General features: G+C 39.3%; 1 protein-coding gene across 1 annotated transcript; it reads right to left on the bottom strand.

Annotated features, from left to right (window-relative positions):
* Nucleotides 1-5,279: 5,279 nt before the first annotated feature.
* Nucleotides 5,280-14,771, bottom strand: tmem161a (transmembrane protein 161A). Its single transcript, XM_066647591.1, has 12 exons — nucleotides 14,638-14,771; nucleotides 13,263-13,366; nucleotides 12,674-12,760; nucleotides 12,468-12,565; nucleotides 12,222-12,378; nucleotides 10,901-11,052; nucleotides 10,757-10,817; nucleotides 10,531-10,674; nucleotides 10,312-10,425; nucleotides 8,453-8,627; nucleotides 7,721-7,817; nucleotides 5,280-6,403 (listed from the first exon to the last, which is right to left on the bottom strand). The coding sequence occupies exons 1-12, from the start codon at nucleotides 14,638-14,640 to the stop codon at nucleotides 6,108-6,110; spliced, it is 1,488 nt and encodes a 495-aa protein (XP_066503688.1). The 5' UTR covers nucleotides 14,641-14,771; the 3' UTR covers nucleotides 5,280-6,107.
* Nucleotides 14,772-17,982: the final 3,211 nt, after the last annotated feature.

Genomic DNA, 17,982 nt, shown 5'->3' on the forward strand with positions numbered 1-17,982 from the left:
CGTATTTAAAATTAGAATCTCTGACACATCCAGGCCACTAGGTGTCAGTATAATGTTTCATATGGTGAAAAATTGAGAAAAAAAACGATAGTCAAAATAAATACATAAAAAATAACTGAATAATGTCCAGTATAAGATGTGTTGCACTGCAGCATCAGTACTATAATATCATATGTTTTATGGTGATTGAACAACTTATATAGAATTTACAAAAACATATGTAAAGATATAAAAGACATTTTATAAGCTACTGAAGTGTCCTTATTTACAATGTCCGCCTTTCAACCCACTACATCACTTTATCTGCAGGAATATTAATAAAACATAAATATGTAATGCTTTTTTTACCACCAAAATTACAAAAATAGCCAACAATGTGTAACATATGCATGATATTTAAATAATCATTTTTATATATAAAATGCAACTCATGACATAAAACAAAATGTTTTGTAACCCCTGAATTATCCAGTTTATGCTACATAGAGCAGTTTCCCCACGTGATGTTTAAAATAAATATTATACAGGGTGAGTCCACCCCAGGGTGATTTCACATGACACACTTTTATATGATTTTTTTTTTTTTATGTCACACGACCAACTTCCCATTGGAAAAACTTGCCCTTGATCTAATTTGGCGGCTTTTGAGGTGATGGCCATGTTCATAGCCTAAAAGATTACTTGCTGGGGTATTCAGATAAAAGGGTGTCTTGCTACTTTTGACTCACCCTGTACATCCATGACACATCCAGACCACCAGGTGTCAGTATAATGGCTGTTCCATAGCAGACGTCACCCGTCCATAATTGGTTTATGGATAATTTAAAATAGTAATCTTTGTGAATCGTATCTGAGCGCAGTTCACCCCAGAGAAATGTCTGCACTGTTCCACAACCTACATAGTTTGCCTATGGATTTGATGTTGTCTTCTTAATAGAAAACCACTGCTAATAGAGCCCTGAGCTGCACAAGAACTATATATGATCAATACCCTATATATTATGATTAGTTTATAATAAAATAATAATTATTAATCAATATAATTCATAATTATACAGGTAAAATCCATAGTGACCTAGAAAAAAGTACTACATGTCAATCAATTGTTTAAGACAAGTCCACCCATCCAGCCTGTAGAAACTGGGTGACTGTCTGGATTTAAACCCCTTCTGTCTTCTTTAAGCTGGAAGGGGGTCTTCAGGGGTCCGTCTGGGCTGGTCCCAGGGGGCCGAGAGTTCGTCTGCAGGGCTCCTTTTCTCAATAGACCCCCGTCTGGTCCCTATAGCAACAGCCACGGCTGCAGTAGGCCTCAGTCTGGGCCTCCTGGCAGATGCCCGTAATGAATGTGATTATACAGATACGTCAACCCTCTTGTCTTTCACTTCATCATGACACACACTCTTCCCATCCGCCCTGACGTGGGAAAATCTCCCAGACTGTGGGGACGTTATTCACTGGACAGTGAAAAGGGGAATACAATTTCTAAAAGTTGGGGACAGTTTGTGGAACGCTAAACACAGAAAGCAAAGTGATATAAAAATAAAATAAACTCTCTTTACTAAAACACTTCATACACTCATTCCAAATGCCATGCCTCCTACACGTCCCAGCTACCAACTTTCTTTGTGACCCAAAGACATATTTTGAAAAATGAGGTGTAAGCCACTCTTCCAGTTCTCAGCTGCACAACAGCTTGTGGGTCTTGATTTTGTATCTATGATTTTGCTCTCGTATTTTGGTCACTGACCTGTAGATGAGATTTCACCAGATTTCCCACTTCAACTGATGTTTTGCAACATAGGGTGACATTTCTTCAATTCCTGCAACCACTCAGTACACTTAAAGGGAATGTCTACAATTGTGGGCAGTCACAGCTCTCTCTGGTTGTTTACATTCCGAAGCCAAGCATCTTTTAAGGTGGAACGGTGTGTTATTACAGACACTGGGGCATCATAAACATGGTGTAGTTCAACTCACCATGATTACACCACAAATTTAAAAAGATTAAGGAGCATTTCACAACATTTTAAGACTGAAATCACCACATTTGAAACAGTTTCCGAATGTATTACAAGCATCAATTTTAAAATAAGTGTATATCTGCAATATACATAGTACAAATCACAGCTTTCTGTTTTTATAAACATCTGATCTGCTTTTTTGTAGTTTGTTTGTTTACAATGCTGTAAACAATGCACAAACACTTTTTAAAAGGTTAGAAGTTAAGTTATTTTAGAAGTTAAGTTATTAAGTTATATGTTATTTGCATAATACCATGGAAGAACTATTTTTTTAGATATTTTTCTAGGTTGTTTTTATATATGGTTTAGCTCCTTGATGGATCTGTGAAGATACACGTCTGCAAGTAAGATGTGTGAGTATACAGAACATTCAGGTGAGTGATAGGTTGCTTTCATCCACAGAGCTTTAGTGAGATTTGAAGCTGATGTATGATTAGTTTTGGATTACAAACACCACACCAACTCTTCCCAGAACTTACCTGATGTTGCTCTGTCACTCCAAAGATCTTAGCCCAATGCTGGGGGGGAATATTCTGGTCAAAAGGTGGGATTGGACACGGTCACCTAATATCCATGTGCTGCTGCCCCAGAGTATTCCATTTGATTCTGTACATGCTATAAAGGATAGTAGAACAATACCTTTCAAATATAAACATGTGTCCAGTGCCAATATCATTGTAAGCAAATACAGTATTATGTCAAGTTGTGGTACGTTGTATAAATTGCATTGCAAGTGTAAGTTAGTTCACATATCTAGAGAGGACAGACTTTTCACGTGTGTATTTACTGTTGGTTTGCTGAATTGAACATATTTGGGACAGCAATACCACAACAAAATTGTGTCCTATGCAAAACATATGCCACATTTCATATTTCACAATGTATACTTCCAATTAAATAAATAAAAATAAAATTGGGCACTAACCTTTCATTACAATCAGAATAAAACCTCATCATATGCTTTGTTGTTTTTTGTGTCAGCTTAACTTGAAAATGTCCTGTCTGAACTGAGATGGTCTAGAACTGGCTGGAATTAAATATTTCTACATTAATTTCCATTCAATTCTATGGGCATTTTCCCCTCACCTAAATTGCTATGATTCCAGAGACGGAGAAGACAGGACAGTGCATTTATTGCTGAGATGCTTAAAACAGACTCTGTTCAACTTTTATGTAATGCTGGTGAGGTTTAACTTGACAAAAGTCATGTTTTTCTCCTCCTCCTTTACATACAGTTATTCCCCCCAATTCACTGCATCGAATGTTGATGTAATGCACTGAATTCAATCCAATCCCTGCAAATGCTCCCTGGACTTAAACTGCTGGAATAATTGCATCATAGCAGTGAGAGCTACCAGTCGACTCGCAGTATTTAAACCAGGCTAAGAGGTCTCCAATGAGACTTAAGCAGCTAATAAAAAGCTCGGCCATATGACCATCTGACCCTCTCCTGGGCGCCTCAGTTCAATCTGCTTTTGTGTGGAAGTCAAATATCATCACACATAAATCATGTCGTTTTTCAGACAGACGCCCTGCAGGCCTCAGCCCAAGCAGACGAAACACACAGAGACTGTTACAGGGCCACACTGCAGTGACAATACTGTCGCTCAAAAAGGCTTTGTGTTTTGTTGTTGACAGTTTATTAAAATAAAATTTTGAAAACAGAAGCATAAATTAGAAGCGATACGTATGTGTTAAATTTTACATACACACACAGGGCCATTCAGATATATTATCATGTATGTTAATATTACTTGTGGGGACATTGCTGAGGAGATTTGATACAAGGCAAAGCACTTGTGTCAGGGCAAGTTTAAATCACAACCACAAACTAATGCTGAATAGAAAAAATGGGATTCCTAACAAACATTCAAGAGCCAGTGGAGCACTAAAGCTGCCCCCATCAGATAATCAAGCTTATTCTTTTCACATCTGAAAACTCCAGAGGTATTTGTCCAGCTTTCCACTGTGAAAAGACAATTATTCAATGTGGGTCTGAAAGGACATGTAGCATCTTCATAACTATCCCTGGAAATAGTGCTTAAAATGCATACACAACAAACAAGCTGCTGATGTTCTCAGAACAAGGGACAGAAATAACCATCCCAGAGACACAGCCCCAATATCAATTAATATTCTTGGGATTATTTGGATTGTGAGAATTAGGAAATGGAACCAGCTTCTAAAGCTGAAATTTGGAAGTGTGGAAAATATCTGAGAATGGATATTTGGATTGTAATACGGTCACAGTAAATACTAATATTTTTGAGAATATTCATTCATTCATTGTCTGTAAGCCTTATCCAGTTCAGGGTCGCAGTGGGTCTGGAGCCTCACTGGGCGCAAGGTGGAACATTTAGGTGGCACCAGTCCTTTGCAGGGTGACACACACTCACACATTCACTCATGCCCTCACTCTTCAGGATATTTAGTTCATGTTGAGAAGCTTGTGTATTTTGCATTAATGTAATAATGTATTTTTCCCCAACAATGTAAATTGTTACATAAATCTAATGTACTCAAAGGTAAAGTTAATGTAATCAAAAACATTCATTCATTATCTGTAAGCGCTTTTCCAGTTCAGGGTCGTGGTGGGTCCAGAGCCTACCTGGAATCATTGGGCGCAAGGCAGGAATACACCCTGGAGGGCCAGTCCTTCACAGGGCAACACAGACACACACACATTCACACCTAAGGACACTTTTGAGTCACCAATCCACCTACCAATGTGTTTTTGGACTGTAGGAGGAAACCCACGCGGCCACGGGGAGAACACACCAACTCCTCACAATTCATCAGTTATTTCTTCACAATTTGCTAGCTCTCCAGTCTGTTTGCGTGCTCAAACCTGTCTAATATGTTTACAAAGCCCCAGTGTCTGTAAATGAGTAAAAGAAGAAAAGAAAAAAAGGCTAGGTCAGGTCTGCTAGTCTCTCTCTATGTTTTTTTTTTGTTTTTTAGACAAAGGAGAGAACTCCAAATATTCAAAAGCATGAAGAAATCCTGCTTTGTCAACTCCCTGGGTTAAAGAACAGCTGTTTCATGCACATTAAAGATATATCAGGTGTTGCTACCTACCTGTACCACATGATGATGAAGAATCCCAACAGTGCATATTGCATGACTTCAGATTCATAATCTAATAATACCTCATGAAGTTGACATATCAACAGCTATTAGTTCCTGTAGGATGTCAAGTGTAAACCAATGTATCCAGAAAAAAGAGGCCTAAATAGGAGACATTTTTGAGGCATCTTGAATTTTATTTAAACACACAACCTCAGTTTAGTCACACCATGCATTCCATTGGATACTCAGTGCAAACATTTTTTCAACAAACCATTAGCTGCAATGTTTAGTTGAACAATATATATGTAATCATTTGATAACACAGGAAGAATAAATAAATGTAAAGATTCTAGAGGCAAATTTTAATACTCTCCACACCACCTCTGTCTAAGCCTCAAATGTTATGTTAAAGGTTTGCAGAAACGTGACAGAAAAAAAATACTCCAAAACAGACCTAAAAGATTTAATACATCAGATTTCATGATGAAACAAGGAGTGATTGAGTCCTTTCTAAAGCTACAGTATCCAAAAGTCAGTCCTCTTATCATTTTTGATTTCGTATCCCTGAGTTCCCAGGCACTTAAAATTACATCACACACACATCACCACCAAACTGATGTTCTACATTACACTCTCTAAACATGAACAGAAAATTAATCCTGGAATTTGATTTTTAAATGATTGAAATGAAAAGGATGATTACGATTTTTAATATAACGACATACTTTTTGCAGTTACTCTAGTCAGAATCTTGTGTTCTTGAAAAATTCCTCCAGCTGCAAATCCAGGTGACCAACCAGCAGCGTCAAAGATGCCCGACATTAAAACCCCATTAATTTTTACCAAAGACGACGTCGTCTACAGTCAGAATCAAACAGTCAGTCTCTTAAGCGAGCAGGTATAAAGATGAAGAGCCAGGCTGGGTTTGCGCTGACCTGGTACAGCCCACAGCACAGCTGGGTGACCATTAGCTCAAGGAGCTGGGCATAGGTGACTGAGCCTTCAGAGAATAGTCCCTCAGCTCTGCATGAGGTACTGGTGGAAGTAGATACCAAAAAGGCTGCTGATGAGTTGACAGGCAGACACCCACCAAGTGAGGAAGGCAAAGACCCCTCTGAAGAAGACTGGTGTGAGGACAGCTCGCAACGCAGTGAAGACCTCGGTTAAGTGGGCCACCGTGGCCTGAATGTCCTCTTCCATGTCCTCTAGGTCATCCTCGTCCTCTGTTTTGGGTAACGACGGAGGTACAGTGGGCAGGACAGGTGCAGGGGTTACACCTGGAGTTTCAGCACACAATCCCCAGGAGTAGTCACCTAGGAGACAGATCAAATCACATATTTAGGAGAGCAGTGAAGTGCCAATTAAGTTATTTAGTTACAATGCTGATGCACTGGGAAAGTCGAGTCAATGTATGTAATATTTCTCATTGTGAGAAACCGTGGACACACTTTGAATGAAAATCATTTTAACCCAAAATCAGTCGATTCGGGATGAACTCTGGAAAAAGGACTCCAATGGTCAATTCGGATGGGATTAAAACTACTGAGATACTCTGGTAATAACTACATTATCCCAGTTCCTCAGGTAAAACTAATCCATTGTAAATAGGGCTCCAGTTAATGTTTGAAAAATTATACTAGAAGAGCTGAACTACATATGGGTTTAAACAAGGTCACTTTAATTGATGGGCACTTGCAACTCTGCTTAGGCTGGGAATTAAGAAGCAAAATGACACCCAACTTCCAATTTAATAGTATGGACTATGCCCATAAAGGATGAATAGTGGAGATATAGTCTTGGGCAGGATTTGGGAATGTGTATAAAGCCAAACCCCCTGTTGGATAGATGAATACAAGAAACAGACGGAGTGGAGACGGGGTAGACGTGGGAGCAAGTTTGTCCGACACAGACATGATGTGAGTTTGCAGGGTATATACAGGGCTGAGAGGGGGGAGTTCGGGCGTGGTCTTACTAGCAAAATTTTGTTATTACATAACTTCAAAAGTAGTCTCAATTAACAGACGGCATATTGTATTATAAATACCAGCATTACCTGCAACACTGAGAATTGGTTAGTTGATTTACACATGTACAATGCAGTTTTTAATCAATCAGCATGAAAACAGGTACCAATACTCAAGCCGAGGTCGTCTTGGGTTTAATAAATAAATAATTCTGCTAAAGCTGGGCCAGAGGCTATTTCCAGAACCACTGAAGGGCTGCTAAAGCAAGTGTAAAATAGCTGCTGGACATAATGTGTGGGTGCGTACTGTCAACCCACATTTACTCAGCTGTGGAAATTGTTCAGACACATTAATAGTAGCTTTTCTCCTAGCTAGATGTTAGTGTTGATTGCAGTGAGCTTTTCCACTCCCCCAAACAGACTGGAGTGTTAACATTCAACAGTGATATGGCCATCACAATTTTAAACTGTGGTTTAAAAAAAAAAAAAAAAAAAAAAAAAAAAAAAAATGCTGCCAGGAGTCCATGTGCAATGCTGTTTTTTTTCTCCTGAGTAAGTCTCAGTTGGGCATCAAGAAATAAAGACTTGAACTTGAAACTGAGATATTTTATGTTCTAAAGCAAACTGTTTATAACAGATGATGGTTTGTGAATTATTTAAAACTTACCTAAAGATTTGAGAGCTAGGGTTGAGAAGAGCACAAGCAGAATAGGTACAAGGTACTGTAGGGTCACTACAGTCAGGTAGCAGTACACACGGGTCACCTGCAAAAAGAAACATTATACCACAGTTAGTTCTGACGGAGGTAAGTGATTCGCCGACTTTCCAGGAATGCCAGCCAATTTTCAACCAACGTGTTTCCATTTCTATTCATGCACCCAATTTTGAACAGAGTAATATGTTATGGTGCAGAGGACCCATTCTCCACACTGATTTTCATACTTAAGGGCAGCCCATGGCCTAATGGTTAGAGAAGAGGGCTTAGGAATGAAAGGATGTGGGTTTGATTCCCACGACCAGCCGGAAAATTGCAGGTGGTGTGAGTTAAGGAACAGCACTGCCCTCCTCCCTCACTCCATGGCTGAGGGGCCCTCAAGCAAGACACCAAATCCACAGCTCCCCAGGCGCTGTGTTTTCACAGACCCTAGTGCACCAACGTGTGTCCGTGATGGGTTAAATGCAGAGGACGTGTTTTGTTGTACCTTGTAAAATAACAAATATCTGCATTATTAGGAAAAATCACTAAGAAATAAAAACAAGAAAATGCTAGTCTGTGTGGTTTCTTTAACATTGTTGAGGGTCTTTTTTTTTGCCACAGCAGGATGGCTGCAGGCTCTTCTCTGTTTGTGAAACCCTCCATGTCTTTGTAAAAACAAAGTAAAAATGATGTGGCTCTTGCCTTCCTTTGGATGTCAATTGCAGCTATACGCCCAGCCTCTTTCTTCATCTGCTCCACCCACTTGGGAGCGATGTTGAGGTAGGCCTGCAGGTGATGACGGGTCAGCAACAGCCTCAACACACACAGCACCACAATGGTCCAGAGGCGCACAGAATCAAAGGCTGAGCTGGAAAGCCTGGGAAATCATAGAAATTAAAGAACAGACTCAGAACAATTTGGAACAAACTGGACTGATAGAAATATATTGAACAGACATTGCTGCAGTGCTGAGCCTGGAGTAGCCAATATGACAGAAGCTCTGTTCTCCTTTTTACAGGTCAGTGAAGCATCACAACCTGAGAATTTAGAGGTGAAAATACTACCCAGTGCTCCTTCAAAGATGTTATTCTAGATTTAGGGGTTGTGGATTGTATATGGCAATGGAGGCATTAACCAGACATTCAATGAATTTAAAGCTTCTAAAAACTAATTTGCAGAAAGCTAGTACTGGAAAAGCTTATAAATACATGGCCTGAACACGACTGTACTATAAAGAAGTTTTCAAATGTTCTTCTACAATGCATAAGTTCATGTCAGATAACTCTGAATGACTGTGTACATCTCAAAGACTGATTTTTTTTTTCTTTATAAAGTTGGTGGAATTCCCCTTGTGAGCAAGGTATACAGGGTGGGCCATTTATGTGGATACACCTTAATAAAATGGGAATGGTTGGTGATATTAACTTCCTGTTTGCGGCACATTAGTATATGTGACCATTTTGAAGTCAGCCATTTTGGATCCAACTTTTGTTTTTTCAATGGGAAGAGGGTCATGTGACACATCAAACTTATTGGGAATTTCACAAAAAAAGCAATGGTGTGCTTGGTTTTAAGGTAATTTTATTCTTTCTGACCACTTATAAAATGTGTTCAAAGTGCTGCCCATTGTGTTGGATTGTTAATGCAACCCTCTTCTCCCACTCTTCACACACTGATAGCAACACCGCAGGAGAAATGCTAGCACAGGCTTCCAGTATCCGTAGTTTCAGGTGCTGCACATCTTGATGGTATGGTGTGGTATATGGGGTACAAAGATAGTGGGGCCATTCTTCATCAATGGAAACCTCAAGGACACTGGATATGCGCAAATGCTACATGATAATGTGTTTTCCTCTTTATGCACTGAAGCTGCCACGTTACCTGAGTTTTTCCAGCAAGATGGTGCACCACCACATTATGGGTGTCAGGTCTGAGCATTCCTAGTTGAACAGTTTCTTGGAAAGTGGATTGGTCGTCGAGGGCCAGTTGAATGGCTCCCAAGGTCTCCAGATCTGACCCCCTTAGACTTTTATCTTTGGGGTCATCTGAAGACAATTGTTTATGCTGTGAAGATACAAGATGTGCAGCACCTGAAACTACAGATACAGGAAGCCTGTGCTGGCATTTCTCCTGCAGTGTTGCTATCAGTGTGTGAAGAGTGGGAGAAGAGAGTTGCATTGACAATCCAACACTATGGGCAGCATTTTGAACACATTTTCTAAATAACTCATGAAAAAATTTTACGTTAAAAAAGTAAAAAGTCACGTTAAAACCAAGCACACCATTGTTTTTCTTGTGAAATTCCCAATAAGTTTGATGTGTCACATGACCCTCTTCCCATTGAAAAAAAAAAAAAAACAACAACAACATTTGGATCCGAAATGGCCAACTACAAAATGGCCACCATGGTCATCACCCATTTTGAAATGTTTCCCCCCTCCCATATACTAATGTGCCACAAACAGGAACCAACCATTCCCTTTTTATTAAGGTGTATTCATATAAATGGCCCACCCTGTAGTATGGAGCAAAAGGGACATAAGCCTCAAACACACACTTACAAGGTGACTGATGTCTTTCCCATTGGCGCATTTCCCAAGAAATCACGAGCAAGGGGCTTCACCCACAACACCAAAATAATCAGCGGAGACAAGAAACTAATGTGCAGGAGAATTCTGTGAAAAGAACACAAACAGATCTCATAAAGATTCAAAACTGTGACATTAAAATAGGTTATGTTGATGTTTTCTTCATAAACAAAGAGCAGAGCTTCTTCCTACTGAATGACTGGCCGATTCGAGTTCATCTGCACTGCGTCTAGGTGAGTTTGGGCCAGGCGAAGTCCAGGAAAAGCAAGCAGAGCTCCAAGGAATGCACAAATGACAGCCAGACCCAACTTCACCCCCAGTCTGGTAAAAGGAATTCTGTAACGTATTAAAATAAGTACCTCAGTATACAGAACAGTGATCATGATTTGAAGAGTGCTCGTCAAAAAAATATACTTACGACCACTCGAGGCCTTGCTGTGTGGCAAATGCTTCCAAGTTGTCAAACACACTTTTGAAACCTGAAATGTCAGTAATTGACTTTAAAAGCTGAGAGCAATGGAAAAGCAGAGCTGATGTTAAACAACAGAAGCTGATGCCATACCAGGCTCCAAGCCGAACTCCAGATAGTCCTCCTTCACCACCAGAACCAACATGGCTACAAGCAGAGACAGGAATCCAAATGCCAGGCACACAGAGCGTTCACCGCCCTCATCAGAGCGGAAGTACTGACTCATCAAAAAGTGGAGCATCCTCCTGGGGGCTGACGTTAAGGATATTAAGACACAAGGTAAATGTTCCCAGAAAGAGGCTGGAGTCGAGATGTGAGATTAAGGGTGGTCCCCTACCTTGTACCAACAGTCATTGACCAGTTTATCAGAAACACTTACACCATACACCGTGGGGCAATTTTTAGATTTACGTTTACAGACTACAGTCAGTGTTTTTTCCATTTATGAAAGAAAAGGACTAAAAAGAGCCACCGCTGGGCAGATATTACTAATGTGAAACATGATTCTCAGCACAGCTTTAGTGCTGGTATTAACTCTCAATTAATTGCATTGTCCCTTCTTCAAACTGAAAGCTTTAAAGTGGATCTTTAAATTTAAAATTAAAAAAATCAATGTAGGATCAACAAACTGCAATTACATTTATATTAGTTGGGCATTTTTATTTAAAAACAGTAATCACAAAAAGTTCTTGTATTTTAAATATGCAGTGTGACATGTATGACAAACTGACTAGAGGAGAGTGTTCTTTTTTTACTTTATTATAATGTCTAAGTGTAGGTTTTTCTTTTGAATTAGAATCTCTTCATTTGCTTTGTAACCATTTCAGAGAGAGTTTTAGCATCAGATACAGAAGCTTGAGAAAATGAATGCTACTGCATCACAGATTGTGGCTCAACAATAACCACCTCTGTTCTAGCTTCAACAACATAAGCAAAATAGAAGATGAACCATGAAATCTGTGTGCATGGGTGTGTGAGAGAGGGAGAGAGAGAGAAGGGCATGATCATGCATGTTTCAACATATTAAATAGAATGGTTTGTAATCCAACAAAATGCTCATAAATGCTCAACATAAATAAAAAATATTTACAAACCTATGCCAGATTCTTCAAAAAGCATTTATGAATTTGCAATGAAACCGTTCATTGTAATTAACCCATGTTGGAGCATTAAATGATGACTAATACAAATTGTATTGATGCGTTTAGTGTAGCTTAAAAAGTGGCCCACCCTAAGCAGCACAATGAGTCTAAATAAAAAAAAATTTGTAGAAAAAACTATAATAGCCTCTGCATGAAACACTAGCTCTTCATTTTAGCAAGAATATCCCAACATTCATACACCAACGTTTCCCAAAACAGGGAGCACAAGAAGCTTCCTCATGTTAAAAGTTGAAATAAAGCTTTAAGGATACAGGCCAAAGAATACCATCAGGACACACCAGATGGCCCCGATGTTGACCTCTTTGCTGGCGTCCACTACAAAGTAGTAGCCCTCAGTGAAGAGGTAGATGCCAATTGCATAAACAGCAAAGTCAATCAGCCACTGATACTCCACGAAGAACCGCAGAACTACACAAACATACGACCAGACATGAAACTAGGAAGCACAAACCATGATAAAATAGTTCTAAGTCAGGCAAGGTTGCATTCAGACATACCAAGAGCATCTAAAACATTCACAGGGGCACTTTCCAGATGTAGATCAATGTCCTTTGGAACTGTTAGTGGCTTGGGATCCCCATGGCCATTCTGCCTCCTGTAAAACTGCTCAGGTTAGAGGGGACAGGGCAAATGCAAAGAAAAAACTTGGTGCTGTGCAAACAGCAGCTGTTGCTATCGAGTTATGTTTCTTCGTAGCTGTCACCTGTCTCTCCTGCTGGTCTTGGTGGGCATCTGTTTGCCGGCCAGAGCACAAAGCTCTCCCTCAGACGGATGTTTGAACCTGAAGAGACTGAAAGAAAAATAAGAAATATTTTTTGAAAATTGCAGAAATGGCCACGTCATTTCAAATGTTGGAAACTAAAAACACAAAAGCTGTTGCCCAAGTGCCTTGGAGATTTTTTTTATGTTAACAAACCACCAGACCTCATTAAATTCCATATATTTACAAACATACTTCATTAAAAACTAAATACTTCTACAAATGCATGCATTTCCTCATTTCTTGCATAGATCCGCATTGATCCAATCCAGTCGAAATAAAAACACAATGATGGAGCTGGGTCAATGGGACTGAATCTGAAATGTCTTCAAGCTGGATTACTATACATTGAAAAAGAAAAACAAATATGGCTGTTTTATGGTAGTTAAATATATCTGTTAATTGTAAACTTTAATTTGTAAAAATGTTTACAATTTGGCCACCAGATGTTTTGGTTTGGTGGCCCACAGTTTATATCTGCCTTGATTCTAAAGATGGAAGCATTCATCATGCACACAACTTTGTTACTTACCTGCCATTGCATAAGAGCCAGCGTGCAAAGGAGCAATGCGGGGCCATTTTTTCCATTATGCTGACGGCCAGCAAGCTGACCACCAACTGAACACCCATCAGTGCCTAGACGAGAATGAACACATACATTTACATATCCAAAAGTATGTATGCACTTGCTTTTCTGATATCCCCAAAAAGGGGAATTAGTTCACCCACTGCTCTACTAATCTGGGAAAGATTTACACCAGATTCTGGAACAGTGCTGTGAGCATTAGTAAGGGAAGCAATACCATCCCAACTTATCCAAAACCATGCATACTCTTCAATCGCTACAGAGAACACAGTTTCACAACCCACTAAGTGGGCATATACAAAAAAAGTTATTTAGACTGGTTTTATTCCCTGTGAACAATGTTTAGCTAAACTGATAAAACTCGATTAGGTCGATAAGTCAACACTGACTGTGATATGGGCTCTCATGTGACTGAAAAGCCAGTGTTTAATATTTTATTAGTTAGACAGAATTTTTCAATAAGCTTTATAGAACTGGGCTACGTTTTGTCTGCCATTTGGGGGGGGGATTACAGAAACTACAGCGCCACGATGAAAAGTTGAGAGCAGGTGGTGTCCCTCCAACTCTGTTTAAAGAGAAGTCAGCATTTCTCCAAACATTTGTCCTACACAGGCCATTGCGTTATTCGTTATTAGGGGCTTTATGACATTATCGTGGACATGGACTCCCAAAAGAGCTTTTTTTAAATCTCTGGGTATAATTACAATATATATCTCACTGTATGCAAATATAACGCAGTTCTTTAATAATCAGACAAATATACCTAGTTTTACATTTATTTACACGGTCCTCATTTGTCACCAACTCCACTGTTTGCAGTTGTGATGTTTTTACCCGTTTTCTTTTATGTCAAGGTACAATATGTACTTTGTGTTTACCTTTACTTTGTTTATATGAATAGGCTACGTTGAAATGATGATTTGCCTCAATATATAACAAGTCAAAATATAAAAAGAGGAAGGTACAAGTGTATAAGCCATAGGTCTAATAATTAGTGTAGTGCCCTATGTAGGGAGTAGGGGAGATTGGAGTCAGTTGGGACGCAACCTTAGCTCACCTACGCTAACGTTAGCTGTATCTGCACTTCAAAGAACGAGGTCGTTTAACAGACATGAAAGAAATGCGTTAATTTGGCGTTCATAAAGAATTCCGACCGTTTTTGTTCAGTAAGCTCGATTAAATACGCCAGATACATGGCAGAGCAGTTAAATATAAGCTACTTTACAAGCTACCAGTGCTAGCATCAAGGCAGTGCCGTTTTTTAAAAAATACAGAGTATGCAAATAAATACTCGACCCTCTGTGACTAGAAGCGGACTCACCATTTTGTTTTTAATGTCGAATTTAGTGAGAAAGATCCATATATCTCTCCACACTGTCCTCGTGGCTTCTCACTACTGTAACAGCTGAATGAGTTTCTTTGACTGACATCTGTGACCTGTGTGGATTTTCATGGGGCTGGGGGAGGAGGGCGGGCACACGTCAGAGAAGTGCTCCGTGATTGGGCCTTTGAAGATAAGCGGTTTCTGATTGGCTCAAACCCAGTGGGGACTGAAATAGGCTCTGGTGGACTCCACGAGGTATTGACTTACTCTCAAGAAACGACAACAGTTCTACGTAATTTGAAAAAATTAATTAAGTAGTTAGATTTTGTCAATGTTTCTGTCACATTTGATTGTAGGGGTGTGAACAATGTAATTCAGAATCTTTCAATATAAAAAGGGTAAGAGAGAAAATGATACAGCCATATTTTTACTTTCAATGGCGACTTGTGTAGCCTTACGAAATTATGATAATTTCAAACATTTATTAAAGACACTCATTTGTTAGGTGTAGGTGTATAACCACTGAGTTGAGACAAAAGTGTTCCAACCCCCACTTCTCCTTCATATTTTAACATACATAATATATCTTATAACAAGCAGTATGAGGGCACGACATGTAAAGTTGTCTCACAGCTGCAGGGCCCTGGTTACAGAGTTTGATCCTCACATTTAGTCGCTCTTTGTGAGGAGTTGGGTAGTTGGATTAGGACCCACAGCAGTCCTATTCAGGATGAAAGGCTTTACATACAGGAGATGAATAAATTAATGAATTTTAAAAGTGGCAATAGCAATAAGGAATGCTTCTTTTCAAAAAATTGTTTTGTCACTGGAGAGCTCAAAATGCTTGGGGTGTACACTAAACACCCAATTTTGGTGTATTAGCTAACAAGTGCTTATATTTTTTCAAGCATGATGCTGAGTGATGTTTGGAGAGGGAGGCCATCCTGCTATCCTGACCAAAATAAGCAGATCCAGTTGGACACTCTTGAAGATGGCTCAGGTCACTCCAGCTGTTATCTCTATATCTAGCCTCATTGTATTTGCAGCTCATAATTTTAGCATGCATATTTGAACACAGGCACATAGATGAAACTAGAAAAGCTACTGATTTACACCACATCATCTGGAACATTTAAGCTCCATTAATATGAGTACTAAACCAGCTGTATTTCAGACGGCAAATGTACTTTACCACAAATTAGCATTTTGTTACATTTAGCTTCTATCAGTTCAGAAGGGGTTTGAATGCGCATTGCACTAATATTACCCCTTAATCTTGTACTTTACACATTGTGAGCACACAGGCTTTCAGTTGTGCACACCCAGCTATATATCCCCATAACAAAGAAAGTATATCTGATGCAGCTGCACATGATCTTATGGTCACCATGCACCAAATGCCACTTAGAGAGGTGTAAAACTATTAGGTTTTTAAATATGGAACAAAGGAACTGTGATGGTCCTCTTTCTGATACATATGGGATGAGCTGGAACACCTAGCCAGAAGACTATATAGTACAGAATAGTATATATTATTCGTTATTTACATGTATGGCTGTAATAATGTGAAGACGATGCATGGAAACAGGAACTTAAACAGTGAAAATATTTAGAAAAACACAAAAATGCAAAGCATACCCAAGATAAAAAAAAACTAAAAAACTTTTAACACTGTCAAAGTAACACTGACATTAAGAGACAGAAAACACAAGGACTCACAGCTTTTAAACACATGGATAGATAGGAAACACCAGTGAATCTGACACTTACTACCTAAAGGGCAGAGATAAGAATCAAAACAAAACAGAAACCATAAGGAAAGAGAACTATAAAAAAAAATGAATCTTCTTGTTACAAAGAGAGGACGGCACAGTGCAGCATGTAGTGTCACTGTCACACAGCTCCAGGGATCTGGGATTATGGGTTTGAGCCCTTCTCCAGTTGACCATCTCAGAGTTTGGTGTGTTCTACCTGTGTCTGCGTGGGTTTCCTCCAGGTACTGTGCTTTCCAAAAACACACATTGGTAGGTGGATTACCTACTTAAAAGGGTTCATAGGTGTGAGTGTGTGACTGGCGCCCCCTCCAGGGTGTGTTCCCGCCTTGCGCCCAGTGATTCCGGGTAGGCTCCGGACCCACTGCGACCCCGAACTAGATAAGCCCTTACAGACAATGAATGAATGAATGAATGAATGAATGAATAAGAGGATTTTAAAGCACTGTTTCTACTTGTGGAACATTATAAGGAAGATCTTGGTGTAAAACTGAATGTAGCCAAATCAGCTGCCCTTTATTCCACCTTGAATGAGAAATCACCTCCTGTCCTACATAAAAGGAAAACAGGAGCTTTTCAGTGAGCTATTTGTTTCCATGCATTTATGTGGCAGCTCATCCCTGAGCTGTTTTCCTCCACTGATGCACAGAAAAGAAACCCCCCTGTAAGTCTGCCAGCATGGTTAGTGTTATTGAAATGAGAATCTAGCATGGGTCCGCATTTGTATTGCGGATACAGTTTGTGTCTGAAACGAAGACGTGCTTTAGCTATAATTTGCCAAATTTATCCTTTGCTGAGTTGGGTAAAAACCTACAATAGCACTGGAAAGAGGCCAGAAATGTGGAAAAGCAGCACTAGACAAATACTTAATAGTGTTTGTAAATAAATAAATGTTTGTGTGTGTGTGTGTGTGTGTGTAATTGCTGTGGTTGTGATATATACATATGTAGTATATATAAGGTAAAATATGTACATCATTCTGTATATATTCTATTCTGCGCGATATGAGCACAAATCAATATCACGATTAATTGAACATTTTACTTTGATTACAACTAATGAACTATTATTTTGTTTTTGTCTTTTGTGCTTATTGTTCACTGACGAGGCTTGTGCTGTAAATTTGCTGCTGTATTAAATCAAGGATTACTTTTTCTAATGTTGCTGGGAGCTGCTCAGTCTTTTTTGGAGCCATGCACTGTTGACATTCAGTGATGAAATTGAGCTTCAAGCGTTGAAACAGACTGTGGAGATTAACTTTGGTCACTGAAAATGTTTTTTTTCTTATTGTTTACATTTGACTTCTTTATGTTCAATGTCATCTTCAAAACATGTTCAAAAGAGAGAGACAGTATTTTGTGTTTTGTGGCCTGTTTAGGTTCTCCTCTCGATTGGACGGGCAGAACCACATGAGAACATGTGCGGTATTATGGTTTTAAGGGGATGAACCGTATTAATAGAAAAATCAATGTAATCTATACAGGCAAGATAACACTGATTAGAATTTCTGAATGTTGTACAATTCATGTGTGTCTTCACTAAGATGCAGCACAAAATCAAACTGACGAAT

Source organism: Hoplias malabaricus, chromosome 16, assembly GCF_029633855.1.
Source record: "Hoplias malabaricus isolate fHopMal1 chromosome 16, fHopMal1.hap1, whole genome shotgun sequence".
NCBI classification, from domain to species: Eukaryota; Metazoa; Chordata; class Actinopteri; order Characiformes; family Erythrinidae; genus Hoplias; species Hoplias malabaricus.